The sequence below is a fragment of the Astyanax mexicanus genome, chromosome 18 (genome assembly GCF_023375975.1).
Source record: "Astyanax mexicanus isolate ESR-SI-001 chromosome 18, AstMex3_surface, whole genome shotgun sequence".
NCBI classification, from domain to species: domain Eukaryota; kingdom Metazoa; phylum Chordata; class Actinopteri; order Characiformes; family Acestrorhamphidae; genus Astyanax; species Astyanax mexicanus.
Genome location: NC_064425.1, coordinates 10,455,011 through 10,476,264, shown reverse-complemented (window position 1 = coordinate 10,476,264; position 21,254 = coordinate 10,455,011). Strand labels below are relative to the sequence as shown.

At 37.5% G+C, this 21,254-nt stretch overlaps 2 protein-coding genes across 13 annotated transcripts in view; both read right to left on the bottom strand.

The window, feature by feature from the left end:
• The window catches only part of wu:fb16f03 (eukaryotic translation initiation factor 4 gamma 1), a 47,895-nt gene extending 33,690 nt beyond the window's left edge, over positions 1 to 14,205 (bottom strand). Inside the window, exons 1-8 of one of the 4 annotated variants that reach the window (XM_007247664.4) lie at positions 13,830 to 14,205; positions 5,843 to 5,907; positions 5,588 to 5,724; positions 4,355 to 4,438; positions 4,021 to 4,053; positions 3,787 to 3,807; positions 2,856 to 3,056; positions 881 to 977 (exon numbers count right to left, since the gene is read on the bottom strand). In XM_007247664.4, the coding sequence (XP_007247726.3) occupies positions 881 to 977; positions 2,856 to 3,056; positions 3,787 to 3,807; positions 4,021 to 4,053; positions 4,355 to 4,438; positions 5,588 to 5,680 (529 nt within the window). In that variant the 5' untranslated portion in view covers positions 5,681 to 5,724; positions 5,843 to 5,907; positions 13,830 to 14,205. The remainder of the gene's footprint in view (positions 1 to 880; positions 978 to 2,855; positions 3,057 to 3,786; positions 3,808 to 4,020; positions 4,054 to 4,354; positions 4,439 to 5,587; positions 5,725 to 5,842; positions 5,908 to 13,829) is intronic. The other 3 variants (XM_007247666.4, XM_007247665.4, XM_015605439.3) reach the window with 3 other exon arrangements.
• Positions 14,206 to 16,539: 2,334 nt separating this feature from the next.
• LOC103037169 (zinc finger protein 239) overlaps positions 16,540 to 21,254 on the bottom strand; it is a 34,324-nt gene continuing 29,609 nt past the window's right edge. For 4 of the 9 annotated variants that reach the window (XM_049466874.1, XM_049466876.1, XM_049466877.1 and 1 more), the window contains one exon: positions 16,540 to 17,763. In XM_049466874.1, coding sequence (XP_049322831.1) covers positions 16,656 to 17,567 — 912 coding nt within the window. In that variant the 5' untranslated portion in view covers positions 17,568 to 17,763 and the 3' untranslated portion in view covers positions 16,540 to 16,655. Of the gene's footprint in view, positions 17,764 to 19,278; positions 20,993 to 21,254 lie in introns of those variants that run through there. The other 5 variants (XM_022669416.2, XM_049466879.1, XM_049466880.1 and 2 more) reach the window with 2 other exon arrangements.

The following is a 21,254-nucleotide window of genomic DNA, read 5'->3' as shown; positions in this document are numbered from 1 at the left end:
TAAATCTTGTATATAATATAGATGTACTATACTATTTTAAGTTTATTTCTTTTATTGTTGATGATTACAGCTTACAGCCAATGAAAACCCAAAAATCAGTTTCTTAGACTTGATATAACACAGTGGATCAAAACCAGCAGATGACGTGTCTCTCCAAACCATAACTGATTGTGGAAACTTCACACTAGACCTCAAGCAGTTTGGACTGTGTGTCTCTCCTCTCTTCCTCCAGACTCTGCTCCCTTGTTTTTCAAATTAAATTCAAAATGTACTGATGGTCAATGAAGGTTTGGAGTGGAGAAGTTCTGCCAAAAAAATAAGTCTATCTGGAGCAGATAAACCACACCAGATGCCAAGCATGGGCTAGAGGTGTATAAAGCTCCCAGCATTGAGCTGTGGAGCAGTGAGGTCAGACCACCATCATTCCAGAGATGGAGCACCGACAGTCTTTTACAGAATGCGACCAAACCCTCACAGCAACGCTCCAAAATCCATTGGAATGCCTTTTCTGGTGATTCCTGGACCATATTAGCACAATGCTTCATAAAATGATGGGCTCCAAGTTAGCTGAATTATAGCCCCAGTCCAATACTACTAGCTGAGTTAGCCTCACGACTTTTGTGATACACAAATATTGACGTTAATGAGAACATAAAACTAGACCTGACCACCCACAGACCTAACATACACAGGGGTGAAAGGGTTTGTGCATGTCAGAGAGTTCACATACAACAGCACCACTAGAGGGAGCACACTAATTACTTCACACAAACACATTAAACAGGCACCACAGCATTACAGCGGACCGGAGGGGTCAACTACACCACAGTTTGGGTCAGTGTGGCAGAAAGTGCTTTCGGTTTTCAGTTCTCATACATACCGTACTCAGCTGGGCTCGTTCCAGGGTAAAATCCCGGGGAACCGGCGACCTGGTACTGCTGGGGGGCCACGTACGAGGGGCGGTACTGGGGGAGAGACTGTGAGAGAGAGAGACAGACACAAAGAGAGAAAGAGAGAGAGAGAAAAAAGGGGAGGGAAAGAAAGAATGGCATTTATATACAGGACTCAGTCACAGCCTCTTACTCAGCAGAAATCACACACTCAACACACACACTTCTCTCAAACACCAGTGTGACATCATTTGAAATACCACTATGTAATTCCATTCTTTAGTCATCCCAAAAAGCCTGGTCACCCACCCACCTAACACACACACACACACACACACACACACACGGGCACACACTTTACTGTGGTACAATTAGGAACGGTCGAGACAATCAGCTGACTAGCACCATTTTGAAAGGGGGAGGGCATCAGCAAAATCCATATGTGGGAATGAATGTGTAGGCAGGAAGTGTGGAGTGTGGTTCACACAAAGCCACTAAATAAATCCCCCCCTACACACACACACACACACACACACACACACACATCAAATAACAGGTTACAGGAAAATCTCTTCTTACATGTGACACTAAGCTACTAACATACGTATAACATCTATATCTAATCAATGCTATTATCTGTTGTAAATCAGAGATTTTTTTTGTCAACAATTATTAAGAAAATAACCCCAAAGGTTACCAAAGCCTGTTTTCCGGGGAAAGAACCACTATGCTTTTAAATAGCAAGGTATTGTATTAAACAATACTAGTCAACAGTTCTTATTAAAGTTTTTTTTTGTAGTAACTTAAAAGTGTTAACCCAAAACACTCTGTGAAGTAGTTAGGTGGCACTTAACAGGGGTGCTGTTAACTCACGGTTTCTGAGGCTGGTGAACTTTGCTCTGTTTCCTGGAGTCTTTGTGACTGCACTTGAGAATACTTTCAACGTTCGTAAAATGTTTCAGATAGACTGACCTTCATTTCTTAAAATATTTTTTTTCTTTACTTAAGTTGAGTAGTTCTTGTCATTATATGCATTAAACATTTACCCCAATAGGGCTATTTACTGTATACCAACTCTACCTCTTCCTAACGTTAAAACTGATGCTCTTAAACACGTTATGAGACTAAGGTTTGGATTAATTAGTTTATCTACAATGCAGAACATTTTAATGGTCACCAGATTTCAATGATTTAAACTGGCGGTATTAATAAATCAATGCATGTAACTCATTATGTATTAAGTCTATTAAAATTACTTAATACTCAAGTACCTCAGACACTTGAGTATCCCCTTAATCTTTGGGCCATGCTTCTGGCTAGCACCCGTAGAGTCTCGACTAAACACCCAAAATACTTGAGAGCCTTGGGCTTTGGCTCAACTAGCTCAAACCTTCTCCCACAGAGCCTCAGTCCTGGATTTGGGCTCACCATGCAGAGCCTCAGACATTAGACCATGTAGCCCAAAGACTAAGGCTTTGGCTCAGACTATTTCCCCTTGATTCTCAGGCCTCGTCTCAGACCATTTCTACTAGCGCATTTCTATTACAGCCTTTCCAATCACTCTACCTCTCTACTAGACTAAATTCCCCCTGCGATCTGAAGTCAGTCAATCAATGAAAATCCAGAAGGCAGTCTGGACAAGAAAACAACCGTCCTATCATTCTTCTTTCAGGAACAAATATGTGTTTTCTGTGTTTATATGTAAGGAGGTGACTAGCAGCTAAAAGTCTGCAGTGTTTAGGGCTGCGCCATTTATCATGTTTCTGATCAAAATAGGTCTTCATGACCACCTCAATCCCAAAATTCATCAGAAGGGAAGATGTTATAAACCAATATGTCCAAGACAAAGGAAAGAAAGATGCATACAGTAGAACATGTTAGGTTGTACTGTACTGTACAGTGTTGAGAAATTAGGACTTTTGGTTAATTTGGGACGGGGCTTGAATTCACCATGTTGGCTTTTACCTGTCCATGTATGTAGTAGGCGGCGGCACCCTGTTGGTTAGGGAAACTTATTGACTGCTGTGGGATCATCATCATCTGGGAACTAGTCTGGAACACATGAGGGGGGTGTGTCCCATGTGGTGGGGGAATAGGTCGGGGGGCAGAACTCTGCTGGACGCGGGCAGAGTTTGCGGGTAACGTGGGTCGAGGAGCATAGTACTGCTGACAGACAGAGAGAGGGGGGGAAAAAGAGGAAAAAAAAAAAGATACCATCAACAACTCATGATAACACTAGCTCTTCATTGCAGAAACACATGCTGAATATAACTAAGCTGCACTATTTCAGGCAGAATGAAAAATCAAATAACTCAACATTTGGTAATCTAAGGCAGAATAGAGAATATAAATGAGAATGCTAACAATTTTAGTTAAATCATAAAATTCTAATTAGCAAGCTGCAACTTAGAGCCATTAAACCCTTTTTTTTCAATTTAGCTAGGCCAACGCTCCCACCCATTCAGCTGCAGTGATGCATCAACACAAGGAAGGTGAAGACTAGCACATGCCTCCTCCGACACATCAGAAGCCAATCACCGCCTCTTTTCAAGCTGCTGTTGCTAATGCAGCTTTGCCGAGTAGCATCACATACATCAGCTCACAGACGCCTTGTTCTGACAGACATCACCCTAGGAGTGATAAGAGCGCCATCTATCCACCCAGAGAGAACAAGGCAAATTGTACTATTTCAGGGCTCTGGCAGCTTATGACAAGCTGCATGACCAGGATTCTAACCAGTGATCTCCCAAGTCAAACTACAATAAAAAAAAAATAAAAAAAAACACATTAAATAACTATTTGATGGATTGCTGCTTGACAGGCTACTACAGTACACACAATTGAAAACAATAAAGCAGCAGAGCATAGCAGCAGAGGAGGAATGAGGAAGGGTTACCTGCAGTGACCTGAATCCTCCCTTCAGCAGCACAACACACATTCACACACACACCCCACGCAGCAATAGAAAGAGAGAGGAAAATGACAAAGACAGTGCATATTAACCACAAGCAAGAGTTTTCACAACTGCTGCATGCAAGTCCCTTTGTATGTGTATGCATCCCCCTAATTGCACTGTATGCATGTGTTTGTGTGTGTGTGTGTATATATATGTGTATGAGAGTGTTAGTACCTGTTGGTGTAAAGCTCTAGCACCTGTGGAAAACTAGAAAGAGAGAGCCAGACACACACAAACACGCATCAGTGCTCAAGAGACGAAAGCAGAAAACACGCAGTGACCAAAAAGAAGAAAGTAGCACCCACACACACTCACGTGCATGCGCTTACACACATTTCCGCAGCCAAGAAGCCAGGAGGATTCAGGCAACCATTGCTTTTACTGAAGTTTTATTGTTCTATGTTAAGTTTTCTCTGATACATCACTTATAGCTTCATTCTAAAAATACAATGCAGACACAGACCACCAGCTCAGAAGATACTGTAGGGTTTGTTTAAAGGTGACGTACCTGTCGGGGTTGGGCTGAGGGATTCATCTGTGGAGGGGGCGTGGCAAACACCACGGATGGGGGCTGAGTGGGTGGAAAATTTGGCTGGAGACAAAAAAAAAAAAAAAGGCAAGAGGTAGATTAGCAACTACAAATACAACATTTAAATAATAATTAAGGCTGCAACAATTGATATTTAGGTAGGAAAATTAATTAAGCTAATCAATAGTGTGACCATTAGCATTGTCACGATATGCATATTTATTTAAGGGCTATAGGTTCACTCAGCTATAGATTAGAGAACTCCTCACACTCTGTCTAGGCCTCATCTCGTTTCCCTCTACCAAATCTACAGACAATCATTGTTCAAGTGGCCTTAATGGTCAGGGTTCTTGCACCATTCTTAAAAAAGTTAAATCAAATGCTTTTAAGATATATAATAAATATAATAAATATAATTTTATATAAAATGTAGTCATAATTTCTTTAGTCCTCTCCCCGGTTACGTTAGCTAACTTTCCGCTTTCTACCGTTAATGTTAGCTAGCTCTCCGCTAACCTTAGTTCTATCCCTGGTAATGTTAGCTAGCTCATTTAAGTTAGCTAAACTTAGTATGTTAGCTAGCTTGCTGTTAACGTTAATATGTCAGTTAACTCGCCACTAATGTTAGCTAGCTCTCTGCTAACCTTAGTTCTCTAACCGGATTAGATGTTTACGATGGGTCACTGTGTTTTCCCACCAGCATTAAACGCACCAACTGAAAATGTAATACCTACATCGAATTTACAGTAAATTTAGGACAATTTAAGACCTTAATTACCCAGATTTTAATTTAAGACATTTTAAAACTTTTTAAGGACCTTTTTAAGTTGACCACAAAGGAATTTTCCTGCATGATATGAATTATGCTTAGATGTATTTTGTGCCCAATTTGAAATGCCAAGTAGCCAATCCCTGTTCACATGAACTCCTTTTATCCCTAATTGTAACATTCCTAAATTGCTAAATATTGAATCGAGACCTTGTGGAGGGGAAGCAAATAAATTCTGTAAATATTCAGAGGTGATAACCTGCCCAACTTAACACCCCATTCAGGTTTTTAACACAATCATTCAAAAGAACACCCAAAAAACAATCAAAAACGTGTGAGCACAAAAATCAATGTTTTACAATGGCAAAATTATATGATATATATATAAAAAATAAATGCTCAGATAGATCAAAAGGGTGTGTGTGTGTGTTGTTTCTAGTCACCTGGGACAGGCCTGGGGATGGGGCAGGAAGGGGGACAGAGGGGTGAGGGGAGGTGGAGGGGGGTCCTGTCAGAGACTGTGGTGCTTTATTCATTTCATCTGGCTCTGCATTGAGGCTCACCCATCTGTTGAGAAATGCTAAGAGAGAGAAAGACAGAAAGAAGGATAGAGAAATAGAGTGAATATTTTAATGAACAGTAAAACTAACACTGCAAACAATATAATTATTATGCATTCAACATTATAATACACTCACTCTTATTGATCGTGGTGGTCCCAGAGGTGGGACGCTGCGTTCTGCTGCTCCAGCCGTCTGTCAGCCTATCAGAGAGAAAGAGAGAGGAGCGACAGAGCAAAGTTCATAACAGTTCACAAAGATCAACTACTCTCACACGCTTTCACACTGCAGACAGAGAGCGAGAGAGTGAGAGAATGTAATGGGACATTCTTAGAGGGAGTCCTAATCGGACCACGTCAGTCTTAGTCCATAGTCCATCCTTCAAACAAAGAGAAGCAGGAAAGACTTGATGTGTTACTGCAGGTTCTGAACAAACCCACGCTTAAAATCAACTGGGTTGAGGTCTGGTGACTGGCCAGGCCAGTCTAAAATGAGGGCACTGTTTTGGGTCCCTGCGTAGGAAGACCCTAAACATTCTCCCAGTCAAATATGAGTGATGGCAATTAGGTGAGAAGTACAAAGACAAGTGTTTCTTGCCTACAGTAAAGCATGGGGGTGGGAGTGTCATGAAATGTGGATTTGGAGTTCTATCACATTTTCAGAAAACTGCCATCTCAAAAGTTTAACGAAAGAATCAATTAACAGTGCCTCAAGTTTCTGTTATTCATCAGATTTGTTCAAGGGCTTTTTTTCACCTTTTCACATCAGATTACAGTCACTTGGTAAAAGTGGTACAAGATCAGATGTGCACTCAATTCGGGGGCTGCTGGTGACCAAAGTTAAAATCTGGTTCACTTAGCAGCCATCTTTATTGCCGTGTAGTTATTTCCTTTTACTTCCACAAACAGGCCAATGTGCTCGTGCCTGCAGTTTCAAGGACAAACCACTAAATTTACTTTAACTTTTATTCAAGTGAACACTATGATTATTGATTAGTATTGATTAGACAGTAGACTAGTGTCAGTAAGAACCTACATTAAGCACCTACAAAGTGGCCCAAAAACGATTTTCTGATCAAATTTGATGTTTATTTTAGGCTGTTCACACAATTGTTTTTATGTTACCCATATTTGAAATCTGTCTGAATGGTTGGGGCATTGCAAGTGATACACGTGTGACAGAGCAATGCTTCACATTAAGTTTTACTTTGATCTTTTTTCATAATCTTTTTTCGCAGATAATTTATTGCAGCCTTACTGAAAAGGACACATTATCCAGCCACGGTCAGGTTCTTATTGTCTTATCTTTCCTTTGCCATGATTTGTAGCTGCGTTTGGCCAATTAGTTAGGAACACAGAACGGCTGTGACATGAGCCTTTTGAATTATGAGCTCTATTATCTTGTTTTTCCACCACTTAAGCCATCAAAACATTGCTGCTGTCCATTTTCCCTGCTATCTACACTCATCTTCCGTTCTCTTCTTGTTTTTTTTTTATCTTTCTGTTTGACGCAAAATAGAATAAATTCTGATTATGGACATTGAAAATTAAAGTGACCCAAAACATTATTAAAAAAAAGTTGGATTCACATATGAAGTAAAAAAATCAGATTTGGGCCACTTTTGCCTGCTATGTTGCCCCAGCACAGTTAATATGAAGTCAACAGCACAACCCAAATATAGAGCCCCACTCACTGTCTTGCTCTGACACACAGCGAGCAAGGAAAAAGAGTTCAGTTAAGGCAATCAGGATCTTTACAAAATCTGTTATTGTTAATGCAACATATACCTGGTTGACACTACCGGTATTTTAACATGTGAGCACAACAAAGCAAGAATCAACACCAAATAGTACTACTCACATTTTTCTGTCATCGGTCAGTTATTGTGTGCACACATAAACATCTATTATCTCCAATACACACCTTTGTATTACTGTAATTCAGTACAATACTGTATTCATCCTAGGGCAGCAAGTAAATACTATTTTAGAGGTAAACTATAATCAGTTTTTTTTGTCAACAATTGTTCTGTGATCTCCTTCTTTGCTTTAAAAGGAAAGAAACGGCTAAACATGGGATTTAAATGCCCTATCAATGCCCAGATGATGATTAAATGTGGAAAGTGATGATATTTAGTGAGAAAATATATAATCTGTTGTGTTTGGGCACTTTTGGAGACTAAGTTGAGTTTAAACTGTGTGAGTGAGCCCATTATGTTTCTGTTCCCAGAAAATACAAATGAATAATTAGTCAAAATTGAAATATTTAATAATTTACATTGTCGACCATTTTTTATTGTTTTAATTGTTGCAACCCTAATTCACTCAGACTCAAAATAAATCGCACCAAGGGTGAAAATGAACCAGTCCAAACTAACTGATCTAAAAAGAACTAACATTATAGCACTTGCATTAAAACAAATATATTTCTAATTAATTACCTTATTGATAAAAATTTAAGAAAAAGAGAAAAGACTCATTAATTTAAACACTTTGTACAGAAAGCAAGACAAATACATATTACAGGCAATTTAATTAAACCAGTCAAGGAAAAAATGCTAATTTAATGAAAATCAAGATTAAAAAGAAGATTTAGCAAGGTACTGGATCTTCTGAAAATAAAGAACATACACCTAACAGGTGCTCTAACTAGAAAACAAATTAAGGCTAGTCTCGGACGTCAGTCTGGTCCTGCATCTTCAGTTTACTGTAAGCAAGCAAGCAAGCAATGGCAAGCATGGCATGCAGTACTGTAGCTAATTTAGAACTACTGGCACTGAATCAATGTGGAACTTCATACTCTGTACAGAAATCAAGGAGCATAAAGTTGCATTACCTTGAATTTTAAAAATGAAGCACTGTTAGTTTGGAGGAGTTCACTTCCTTGGAAATGAAGAGGGCAGGAAAGTTCAATCATTGCATTGCATAATCTCAAAATACAACTGAGAACACCCCTTCCCCTCCCCCACACATATACACTAGCTTGCTCATAAGCAGACACACACACACACAGCTCAAATCACAACCAAGCCTCTTTGGGAGCTCAATACCACCATGTTCCTGGTGAAGACCTTTGGAGCCCGTTTCCATTGGTAACACAATTCCTATATGAGCCTACACACTATAAAAGTAATGGTCATGGGATGGTGACTAACACACAGAAAATCATTCAGAATGCCCACCTAAACACGCAGTCACTCTCACACATACACACAAGCTCTATGTGACCTGAACATTTACATATCTGAATGAATGAATTGTGACCTGTACAGATTCCTTAAAAATTATTATTTAAGTAAAATAAAAAAAGATAGAACATTTGACTGAATACCTCAGAGGTGCAATTTTATTCATAGATTTACCTCAGCAGTACTATTCTAAAATCATACCTATACCTCAGGATAATCAAGAAAAAAAAAAGACAGCAGATTAGTCAACTCCCCCCAAAAATCATTAATTGCAGCTTCAATGCCAACTAAACTAGGGCTGCACAATATTGGGAAAAACTGACAGTTATATTTTATTGATCTGCAATATATATTGCCATAGAAATGCATATAATCTGGTAGATACTGTTGTGCAAAATACGAATGGTGAAATTTTCTTTAAGAAAATCCTTTATTCGTCCCACAATGTGTACGTTTACATGGTTACAGCAGCAAATGGATAGCAAAGCACACAGAAGCAGAGAAGAGTATTAATAATATGAAAATAAATAAATAAATAAATATATATGTAGAGAGAGCGAGAGAGAGAGACAGAGAGAGATGGAGAGAGACAGAGAGAGGGAGCGTGTGTGTGTAAAAAAACAGAGAGACTGACAAATAGATAGAAAGAAAGAGAGATAAAGATAGAAAGAGAGAGCGAGAAAGAAAGATGCCTTTAGAGAAACAAAGAAAGAAAGAGGGTAGAAAACAGAGACACATGCTGCTGCGATAAGGTGCACTGGCAGATGGAGTTGCACGTGAACTTGGTGCGCATGCGCAGCTCAGGCAGAAGCCGGTTTATCTGTCCTGAGGCAGAAATCGTTGCCTCGTTTAAACACAACATTTCCGTTCATTCACACACACACACACACACACACACACACACCACCTCTAAATACACACGCGGGAACTGTGAATCTACAGAATCTAAAGCCGCTTTAACACATGCTGACCCGTGCTAAAACCGACTTTCAGGACAGTTAGCCTAGCCTGTGCGCTAATGCTAATCATGCTAACCCGCTTCACTCCCACCACTCGGCCTTGAATCTCCCGAGCTGTTGACGTGTCACCTCAGAAATCCACCTACAAATCACTTTAAAATATAATTCCGACTAATAAACATGAGCTACAGCAGTGTACAGTTAACTGAGCTTTTCATGAATAACTGGACTGGACATCTAGCTAACTTAGGTAAGGTGTTAAATTCAAGGCCATCAAAACCACCACATTAATCCTACCATGGTGCTCCAGCTTCAAAATCACCATACACATAACTTACAAATCCATAGGAATAACATCAAATAACGAGGATTTTGAGGCCTGCCAGTACCTTTAAAATAATGGGTTCACAACAAAGGTGTAAAAAAATCATATTTATTTCTTAGGTAGAAGTACAGATACTTCTAAAGGGTTTTAAATACTGTAGAAGTTGAATTATCAACTTAATTTTTTACTCAAGTAAAAATGTAAAAGTACTGGGTCCTAAAGTGCACTATCCCCCTCCCCAAAACACATTTTTCTAAAAGCCCTAATGACTAAAACGTTATATCGAAATGAATGTATTTAGCACAATGTAAACATATTAAAGAAGCTTAGTTGGATGTTTGTCTGGAGTTCTCTTGCGTCTCTGCACAGATCATCTTCATACTAGACTACATACATCTGCTATGTGCTTGCTGAAGTGTCGGCCTGAAGTGTGCAGGTGTGATGGATTGTGTATAAACCAAAAGGGTGTTGGAATGGTATATGTTTTTACTTCTCTACATCCAACCACAATCAGATTCACTTTATCTGGATGGAGAGATTTATCTGGATAGGGGTTTTATTGAACGATGAGAAGCTGGAATGAAAACAAGCTGAAATGAAATAGGAGTAGCAAGGCTAAAATGTAAGCAATTTAGATAATTGTGCGAAAATGCAAGGAAAAGTAGTAAAAGGTCAGCTAAACAATTTATTTCTCCAGTAAAGATAATCAAAATTTCTAATTAAATAAGGTAACAAAAAAGTTTCTACTCTGTTACTTGACAACTCTGAAGTAAACAAACTTACTCACAAGGGCAAAGGCATACTAATGATAAGCAATTCCTTTTTTAAAACAAAAACAAGAATTACAGCTTGTCAACTTGTAAATAATCAAGGCAGTTATGTTAGCTAGCTAGCACAGCTAACTAAATTTTTTTCGTCAAGTCCCAACTAACCTAGCCACTGCCTAAAACAGACATAATAAAATCAATTCCACAAACAGGTACCTAGCCAATACATCAACAGGAGGAGACAACTAATGCAGTTAACAAAGCCATATTTGTGGAAGACATCACTGACAAGTCTAGGACACAAACAATAACGTGCGTTTCAGCTATTTTATTACATGCCTCATGCATTATCAACTTAATTTTTCAGAAACGGATGGACTTGGCATCTAGTTTAATTTGGTGTGTTATGGTCAGGGCAATTAAACCACACGATATAAATATTTAGCTACATTAATGGAAACACAACTTACTGCATTACTGCATATGCAGTGCATTTCTAACAAATAATTTTCAAAATATCTTCTACAAAAGCTGTTAAAGAAAAAATGTGGGTGTAAGACATTACTGACAAGTCTAGAAAGCGAACAATAATGCTTCATGCCCTGTTAATTTAATTTTTTGAAAAGACTGGACTTGGTATAGAGTTATAAAATTAACATTAGCTAGTCTTTCTATTAATGGAAACACACTTCATATGGACTGGATTTATGTTTTAAGTAAAAAAAACGATAAAATAAATAACTGCAACAATCAACCGCTCTGAACCTTTTAGGCATTAATGTAGCTATGTACTAGCTAAAATACCCAAGTGTAGGCCAAACAAAATCTACTTAAGCTATTATCCAAGCCATATGGGTGGAAGATATCACTGACAAGTCTAAGAAACTAACAATAACATGCTTTGCAGCCATTTTATCCCATGCCTCATGCCTGGACTTGGCATTCAGTCAACTTGTGTGCTAAGTTCAGGACCATTAAACAACAACATTGTAAGTCTTTAGCGACATTAATAGGAACATAACTTACTGCATTTAGAGAGTATTTATGTATAATCTCATTAGTAAAAACGGTAACTGTCAATTAATCGCTGTTAACATTTTAAACAGTTTAGGCGTTCATGTAAGTATCAGCTACAATACCCATATGTAGTAGTGTAGCTGTTACAGAAGCCATATGGTTGGAAGACATCACTGACAAGGCTTGGACAAATCTTTAGGAAAAAGGACACTACCAAACTCTAAGAATACGAATAATTAGCCACAAGCACAATAAACAGATTGTCTGTTTTATATAAATACTTTGCCCCAAAACAACGTTTGTAGCCCAAATTACTGTGTTTTGGCCAGGGCCTGACTTGGGTTTATAAGCAATTTCCATTTAAAAAAACAAACAAACCATCAACAACACATTAAATTTAAAGCAAACGAACAATAATGCCTTGTCAACTTGCGAATAATCGAGACAGCTAGCTACACAAATATGTTTTAATCGAGTCCCAACTAACTTAGCCACTGCCTAAAACAGACCTAACACCAATCAATCCTATAGATAATAGCTTAAAAACACCAACAGGCACAAAAAACCGCCTTCGAAAGAACTGGGTTAGCTAATACACCCTCTGTGACTTGCTGTCATTTGGAAATAAAGCTGGCTAACTAACGATTATTGGATATAATACTTACAGTAGCCACGTCGAATAGTTAGCTAAGCTAGGTTAGCCAGCTTAGCTTTGCTAACCGGCTGTTTGTTTTATTGCTTACTCACTACTAGCTAAGCTAAAGCTCAGTAAACCATAAATACACGACGTGACACTCTCTCAGTCGGGTAGCTAGATGTTCCATCGTATTAAAACATTTAAGCCACGTTGATAGACGTGTAAAGTTAATGTTGACGCAGCAGACATGAAGTTTAATTGTGGATAATGTAACATAAACCAGTGGGGAGTATGAAGGAGGAGGGCTCGTGTCCCAAAAATCTAACTGTTAGTTAGCTAACTAGCAAAATGACTATGTTGAATAAACGTTCATTTTTTGAAACAGCGTTAATCTGATAATAATAAAAAAAAAACCTTATGATTTTCTATTTAACCAGTAGCCTATGGTGTGTATTAAACTTGGCTAACTACTACCTACCTAGCTAGTTACATCAAATATAGTTAGCTAGCTATGTAAGTTATATCTTGTTTATATTAGGATATATTCTTTCTTATAGCCTGTAGCTAGTAGAGTGTTGGGACATTTAGATTATAATTATTCATATGTATTAACATTATATATAACTAATATTTGTGGGGAGCACCATTCACCTAAATGCATTAGCCAGCCAAACCATTGACGTTACATAAAATATGAACGTTGATTCAACGTCAGTCAGTGCTAAAAAGTTTTTTCCCCTTTATCAACCTTAGATGATATGATGCAATCCTTCCTCCCAAAAAAATGAACGTTTATTTAATGTTGTAGCTAGCAGCCTAGGCTATGGTTTGTATTAAACTTAGCTAACTAAGTTAACTACCTAGCTGCATTAAACTAAGTAACTTTATATGTAATTTATGTATATTGTGTACATCTTGTTTGTATTCTACTCTCTTATAAAAAACAACATACCGTACTGTGTTTGGTGTTGCTGTGTAGAAAGGAATATTAAAAAAGGGACAACTTAATACTAACCTAAATAATATTTTTGTTTGTGGGGCAGCACCTTTCATCTAAATGCATTAGCTATGTTAGCTAGGTAGCTAGCTAAATGATTGATACATTTATTACACGTCAGGCATTGTTAAAATAAATGTTTTTTTAAAGGTTTTTCCATCATCAATCTTAAAATATATGATGCAACGTTTATTACTATCAGCAGGGTGGGTAAGTGTATAAGTGTGTAACCTTACTTGGGTTGAAGGATCTGGGCCCTTGTTTGTCCTGGATATCTGAGAGCAGTAGTAGTTAATGATCTCCTGCTGTCCCTCAATCCAAAAGCCAGAATCCAGTAGTCACCAGGCAAAGAGCTGAGCTGAGCTGAGAGCTTTCTCACACACACACTCTCTCACTCTCACACACTCTCCCTCATAAACTGCAGCACGCCTGAGTGAACCCTCAGGAGGCTGAATCCCGCAGCCGCAGAGCGAGAGATCAGAGATCAAAGGGTAAGCGGTATCTGTGTCCGGCTAGAAGATACAATGTAACTCCAAACTGAAGCAGATCAGAGATGGCGATTCACTCTCCTTCAGTCCGCAGGGCCGGACACAATCCTTCCTACCGGAAACCAGGGGGACAGCTTCCGGTTTAATGACGCGAGGAATTCCCTGTCACGTGGCAGAGAAACAGCGTGGCGATGAGATAGTGACAAGATACTGACTGAGAAGATACTGATAACGTTACCAACAAGCATAGACATTTGTTTAGACCACCTGTTTTTCGATTGTGAAATGATTTAAAACCTATGTAAAACTTCATATGAATGACCAAACTCCAAATCTATACATATAGATTTTTTTTCATGTGAAAATATTTAATTAGACTATTATAAAATATAAAAATCGAATTCCTAATAAATAATATTATAATCATAACAGAAGATCTGCATTAAAAATGAAAATGATTTTTATTAAAAAAATGTATGGAGGAAAAAAAAAGAAAATGATTCCTAAATACAGTGAAAAAATATATATTCATATCTACACACTATTTAATTGTTAATTTCGTTATATACAGACTGTTATGTTATGGACTGTTCATAAAAAACATAAGAGGTGTGAAGAATATTCAATATTAAATATCTAATGTTAATGTTCATACCTAATGTTGATTACATTACAATGCAGATATGGCATTTTATATATATAATCACTAATTTCTAAAAAAAAAAAAAAAAAAAAAAAAAAAAAAAAAAAAAACCCACATGAACACAAAAATAATAAATAAAAAAATACAAAATAAATGTTTCTCAAAAGCCATAATTATAGGGGGTTGCACTATAGGACCCTGTGGCCCGGCCTAAGCTTTTGTCTTTAATGGCTTTTTTCCACTTACATTACTTTTACTTTTATACTTGAAGCAGTTTTAAAACCAGTACTTTTGCACTTTTACATAAAAGGTAAAAAGTTTATGTTGATACTTTACCTTTTACAGAAGTATTTTAAACCCTTAACGACACATGTGTTACCGAAAAGTATAAAATACTCCTAAGTAAGCGAATGCTAAGAATCACTTGATTTGTTGGTGTCAGTTTCACAGAAATTGACCACCAATATTTTTCACCGCAGATTTACTCTATTCATTTGATTATAGCGCCTCCACGTGGAGTAATGAAGAAGTAACTTTAGCAAACCAAATGGGGTGGAGAGTCCTAGGAACTTCAAGGCTCCTAGGTTTTAATACTGATATTTCACGCCATATATCGTTACGATACGATTAAAACGATACAATATATCGCGATATATGTCCCATCCATATTAAAAAAATAGTCTACCAACCAAAAAATATCAACTGGGAAGTTGCTGTTGTACATCTTATAATATTTATAGTGCATGATTATCACAGTGCTTATAAAATACTGTAATTGTTATTGCACTACTAACCACAGCACTGTAGTTATTATCAGCAGTATAGGCTGCTTTATTTTTTTTATCACAGCAAATATTAGAATACTTTAAAAGGCATTACAACATTTATCGTAACATTGTACATATTAGTCCATCGTAAAAAAAAATAGAATATCATTATAAAGTAACTTTATTTCAGTAATTTAGTTCAATATGTGAAATAACTATATTATATAGAGATATAATACAAAGAGTGATTTATTTATTGATGGTCAAAGATGGTTGGGAGAGCCATATCATCTGCCGATGTTGGTCCACTGTCCACATCTTCACAGACACAGACTGACAGTTTACACTTTAAAATTACAAGGTGAAAAGAGCTACCTTAAGAACCACACGGACAAGAGATTACTTTAATAACCTTTATCAAGCTCTATAATACAGAATTACATTTACTAATACCACTTACAACTTTACTGTGCAAAACAGAAGCCTTAAGCAATCTCTTTTCCAGTTGCCCAATGAGTTTCGTCAGGCAACAAGCCAACTGGCAGCATGTCTCCTGCTACATGTGGATGCTAGCTCTCCATTCACTGCAAAAAAAAAAAATTGTTTTGACTAAATCTCAAGCACAATTACACAACGAAGTGTAGCTCAGTATGCATAGTGTAAGGCATTGCAATATGGAATGCAATATGAGTTTTCGATCTTGTAAAAAGTCCAGATAATATTACAGCAGTTGCAATTAAACAAAATGCAGTAAAAAATAACAATTTATTACTTTAAAGAAAGTAGCTTTGTGAAATTATTTAAACAAATATTCAGTTCCATATTTCAAGGACAAGAATTCATTCAAATTTCATCACCAGTTCACCTGATTTAACATCACTGAACAATAATTTACCAAATCATCTGCTGGATAATAATTATAAATAATACTGGACTCCCATTAAGATAATTATTAAAATGTTTTGAAAAAGACAGAAAAAAATATAGAATAGAACACAATGTTTATTTACCTATAGTTGTATTTATTTTAATATTAGTGCTTATAAACGCTTTTTTTTTTAATATTTTCATATGTGCCTAAATCCTTTGCACAGTACTGTATTTCAGGAGCTGTGAGAAGCTGTCATAATGAAGTATAAAGGTGGCTTGTCTCCATTTGCCCCTTCACTGTGTGGATCTTGGATGGTTGCATGGATGATTTTGCCTACTTCCATGACTGCTATTAATGCACTTGTGTTTTTTAAACGTATTTAAATGCAAGAAGCTCTTTTTACACTCCGAACAATAATATGGTTTCTCTCCTGAGTGAATGCGCTGGTGGGTGTTGAAAGCATTCAGTTGATTAAAACTCTTTCCACAGTCTGAGCAGTAATACGGTTTCTCTCCTGTGTGAATGCGCATATGTGTGTTGAGAGCACTCAGCTGATTAAAATTCTTCCCACACTCTGAACAGTGATACGGTTTCTCTCCTGTGTGAATGCGCATGTGTGTGTTAAAAGAACTTAGTTGTTTAAAACTCTTCCCGCACTCTGAGCAGTGATGCGGTTTCTCTCCTGTGTGAATACGCTGGTGTAGCTGGAGGTGACCCAGTTGATTAAACCTTCTCCCACACTCTGGGCAGTAATACGGTTTCTCTCCCGTGTGAATGCGCTGGTGTGTGTTAAGAGCACTTAGTTGTTTAAAACTCTTCCCACAGTCTGGGCAGTAATATGGTTTCTCTCCTGTGTGAATGCGCTGGTGTGTTTTGAGAGCACTCCGTTGTTTAAAACTCTTCCCACAGTCTGAACACTGATATGGTTTCTCTCCTGTGTGAATGCGCTGGTGTGTGTTGAGAGCACTCGGTTGTTTAAAACTCTTCCCACAGTCTGAACACTGATATGGTTTCTTTCCTGTGTGAATGCACTGGTGTTTGTTGAGAGAACTCAGTTGAGTAAAACTCTTCTCACACTCTGAACAGTGATATGATTTCTCTCCAGTGTGAATGCGCTGGTGTAGCTGGAGATTACCCAGTTGATTGAAACTCTTCCCACAATCTGAACAGTGGTGAGTTTTTATCTTTCCTGGACTTGGCTCCATTTATCTATGTGATGTAGAACATAACTTGTGCAGGTACTGGGAATTACTTTGGATGTTTTGTGCTTAACCTCTTTCAGCAGCTTAAGACTGATATTTGTGAAATGTCCTGATTGGTTGTTTGTGGAGACCAACTTAAGTCAGGTGAGGGTGTCAATTCTAGAAGCAGGAGAACACTTAGTATGAGACGGAATTCATTCTGCAACAGAAAAGAAAAATTTGTTAAATACAACAAAAGGGGTTGTATAACTGTTGAGAATTACTTAAGTCAGTTACAGAAATTGGACAAAACTAGTAGAAAATGTTCATTTTACAATAAAAACTTCTGTACTTTTATACCATTATGAATCCATAGGCATTACAATATGAAGTTTGTGCTCCTTCTTCAGCTGGCTCCCAGTGTATAAACACTGCAGCTGTAATATACTGTATATCGTTGTACTACCACTGCATGTCACTTTAAACTATTAAACAATTTTATTCCAAACTATGTATACTGTGCTATATTTGTACTATATCTAAATATATTATTCTGCTGTAGCACCTCAATTTTTGAGCTGTATCTCACTGTATCTTATACTTGCCTTTCTTTATATTTGTCTGTCTTGGAGTATATCTCACTTCACAGCTATAAAATACAGAAAGCAGACTGACAGTGAACTGGATGGGCTGATTTTGTTGTATTTTCTCAAAGATGGTCAAATGAGACCTTAAAGATGCATGATAAAATTATATTGGTGGTAACTTTATTTTTGCAGTTGCTTTCTGTCAACCTGTTGAAAAAAAATTACCGTTATGTATTATGTGGTGCCGACACAACTAGTGATGTATAGTGGTGCTTGAAAGCTTAAAACCCCCTTAGAATTGTCTATATTACTGCATAAATATGATATAAAACATCATCAAGAGTCATAAAGGTAGATAAAGAGAACCTATTTAAACAAACAAGACAAAATATCATACATGGTTATTTACGTATTTATTGAAGGAAAATGATCAGGTATAAGGTGTAATTAAACCAACATATTTCCCTCCAGACAATTGATTAAATGGTCATCCCCCATTCTGAGCATTTATGCAATAACAAACACTTCCTAATTTTTTATACTCAGCAAATTATGTTCTAATTTAGAAATCCTTACACACAGATGTTTATAATAAAGTAAAAAAAAAGTTTGCTCTATATAATTTATAATGCATTCTTTATTCCAGCGCCCCACGTTGGCTTCATCTCCCCTCAAACATACAAATATATACTAGTATTTTAATAACACCACTAATATGAATATAATTGCATTTTACATTTTTTACATTATTTTATTTACATTTAAATAGTCACTTCGTCTTAAGACGAACAAGTGCCAACAATCGCAGTTAATCACAGAATATTGTCATGATTAATCTGATTAAATTGTTTAATCGATTGTCACCACTAAACTAAACCACTGAAAGCCAGTATATGGTATGAAAAAAAAATCCCTTTCGCCCGCATAGTATATGGTGGACAACCGCGTTTCCATGGCAACATGTTGCCATGATCACGACAACATACGGATATGGGCGGGTGCAACCCAGCTCTGATCTTCATCAGAAGGATCGCAGCATATTTTTTGGCTAAGCTATTAGTCCTAAAACTCTAAATCAGATCCAGGTGAATCAGAGTCAGACTGTTGATCAGAGCCAACTAGGAGAAGATCATCAATCGGATCCATACCTTCTACAGTTCAGATGGTCCTGTTCCTCCAGGACTGTGGGATAAAGCTTCAAAACACTCCAGCTGTAGAGCTCCGGAGATCTTATGTCATTTTTGGGCTTAAATCACGTCAGTAATATGCACTGAATGAACAATACACATTTCTAAACAAACAAAAAGAAACCTGATCTGATAAATGACACAACATGTACCTGTATGATTACAGACTAGTTCTTCTCCTTCCTTGCATACTTTGTTATTTTTCCTACTATTCTGTTCTTCAATATATATTCAGGACCCCAGAGGGCCACCACAGAGCAGGTATTACTTAAGTGGTGGGTCATTCTCCTTTTCTGATACTGGAGTTTTTAAACACCTCTGTGTCATGGCTGCACTGAGTATAGTCCAACAACCAGAAAAGCCGTGGCCGGCGTCCTGTGAGCGCTGATGAAGAACTAGAGGATGATCAACTCAAACTGTGTAGCAACAGATGAGCTTTTACAAGTTAAGCAGCTATGTAGGAGCATCTAATAAGAGTAGACAGTAAGTGGAGGCATATGTTAAACATTAGCAGCACGGCTGTAGCTCATTAGTTCATTTTTATTCTCAGTTCTTCACAATACAGCAAAAACACCACATAAAATCTACTCAAATCAATCTCTAAGGATTTTATCAGCTAAAAAGAAGACATATTAAAAATCATATATCTCTAGGGTGTAGGGATGTTACACTTGATGCATTGCACTGAAGCAGTATTGACACTTTGTGGCGCAACTGATTCAAAACAATCATTAAGTGCATCACTTCAAACCCAAAAGTCGTGGTTACATCACCAGGGCAGCCCTTTGGTCTCCGTTAAGACACTTGTGTTTTTTAAACGTATTTATATGTCTGAAGCTCTTCTCACACCTCGAACAGTAATACGGTTTCTCTCCTGTGTGAATACGCTGGTGTGTGTTGAGAGTTACCAGTTGATTAAAACTTTTTCCACACTCTGAGCAGTAATATGGTTTTTCTCCTGTGTGAATACGCTGGTGTGTGTTGAGAGTAATCAGCTGATTAAAACTCTTCCCACAGTCTGGACAGCGATAAGGTTTTTCTCCTGTGTGAGTGCGCTGGTGTAGTTGGAGTTGAGTCAGTTGATTAAAAATCCTCCCACAGTCTGAACAGGGATACGGTTTCTCACCTGTATGAATACGTTGGTGTGTCTTAAGGTTACTCCGTTGATTAAAACTCTTCCCACAGTCTGAGCATTGAAAAGGTTTCTCTCCTGTGTGAATACGCTGGTGTTGTTTTAAAGTAGTCTGTAGATTAAACCTCCTTCCACAGTCTGAACACTGATACGGTTTCTCTCCTGTGTGAACGCGCTGGTGTTGCTGAAAATTTCTCAGTCGATTAAACCTCCTTCCACAGTCTGAACAGTGATACGGTTTCTCTCCAGTGTGAATGCGCTGGTGTAGTTGGAGACAACTTAGTCTTTTAAAACTCTTCCCACAGTCTGAACATTGATGTGGTTTCTCGTCTGTGTGAATGAGCTGGTGTGATTTGAGATTACACAGTTTAGTAAAACTCTTACCACAGTCTGAACAGTGATGAGTTTTTATCTTTCCCAACCTTGGCTTCATTTGTGTGTGTGATGTAGCAAACAACTTCTGTGAAAACTGATTGGTTGTTTATAATATAAACCTCCACCAAGTAGAAAAGCCGATTCTAGGAGCAGGAGAAGACATTACTTCTGAAAGGGACAAAGAAAAAAAACGATGAAACATCAGGTTGTATGACTGCTTGGAAGTACTTAAGTCAGTAATGCTGTATAGATAACACTACTAGTACACATTTATATTACAATTAGGGATGCACAATGATATCAAAATTATATCGGTATGTCCTTGCATATAGTAATTTTTGGTATAATTTATCTTAATCCAGTCACTTCTATAAAAAATACAAAACACACTCACTACTTGTCTTGTATTTCCTTATTTTGTTAGTTTGTC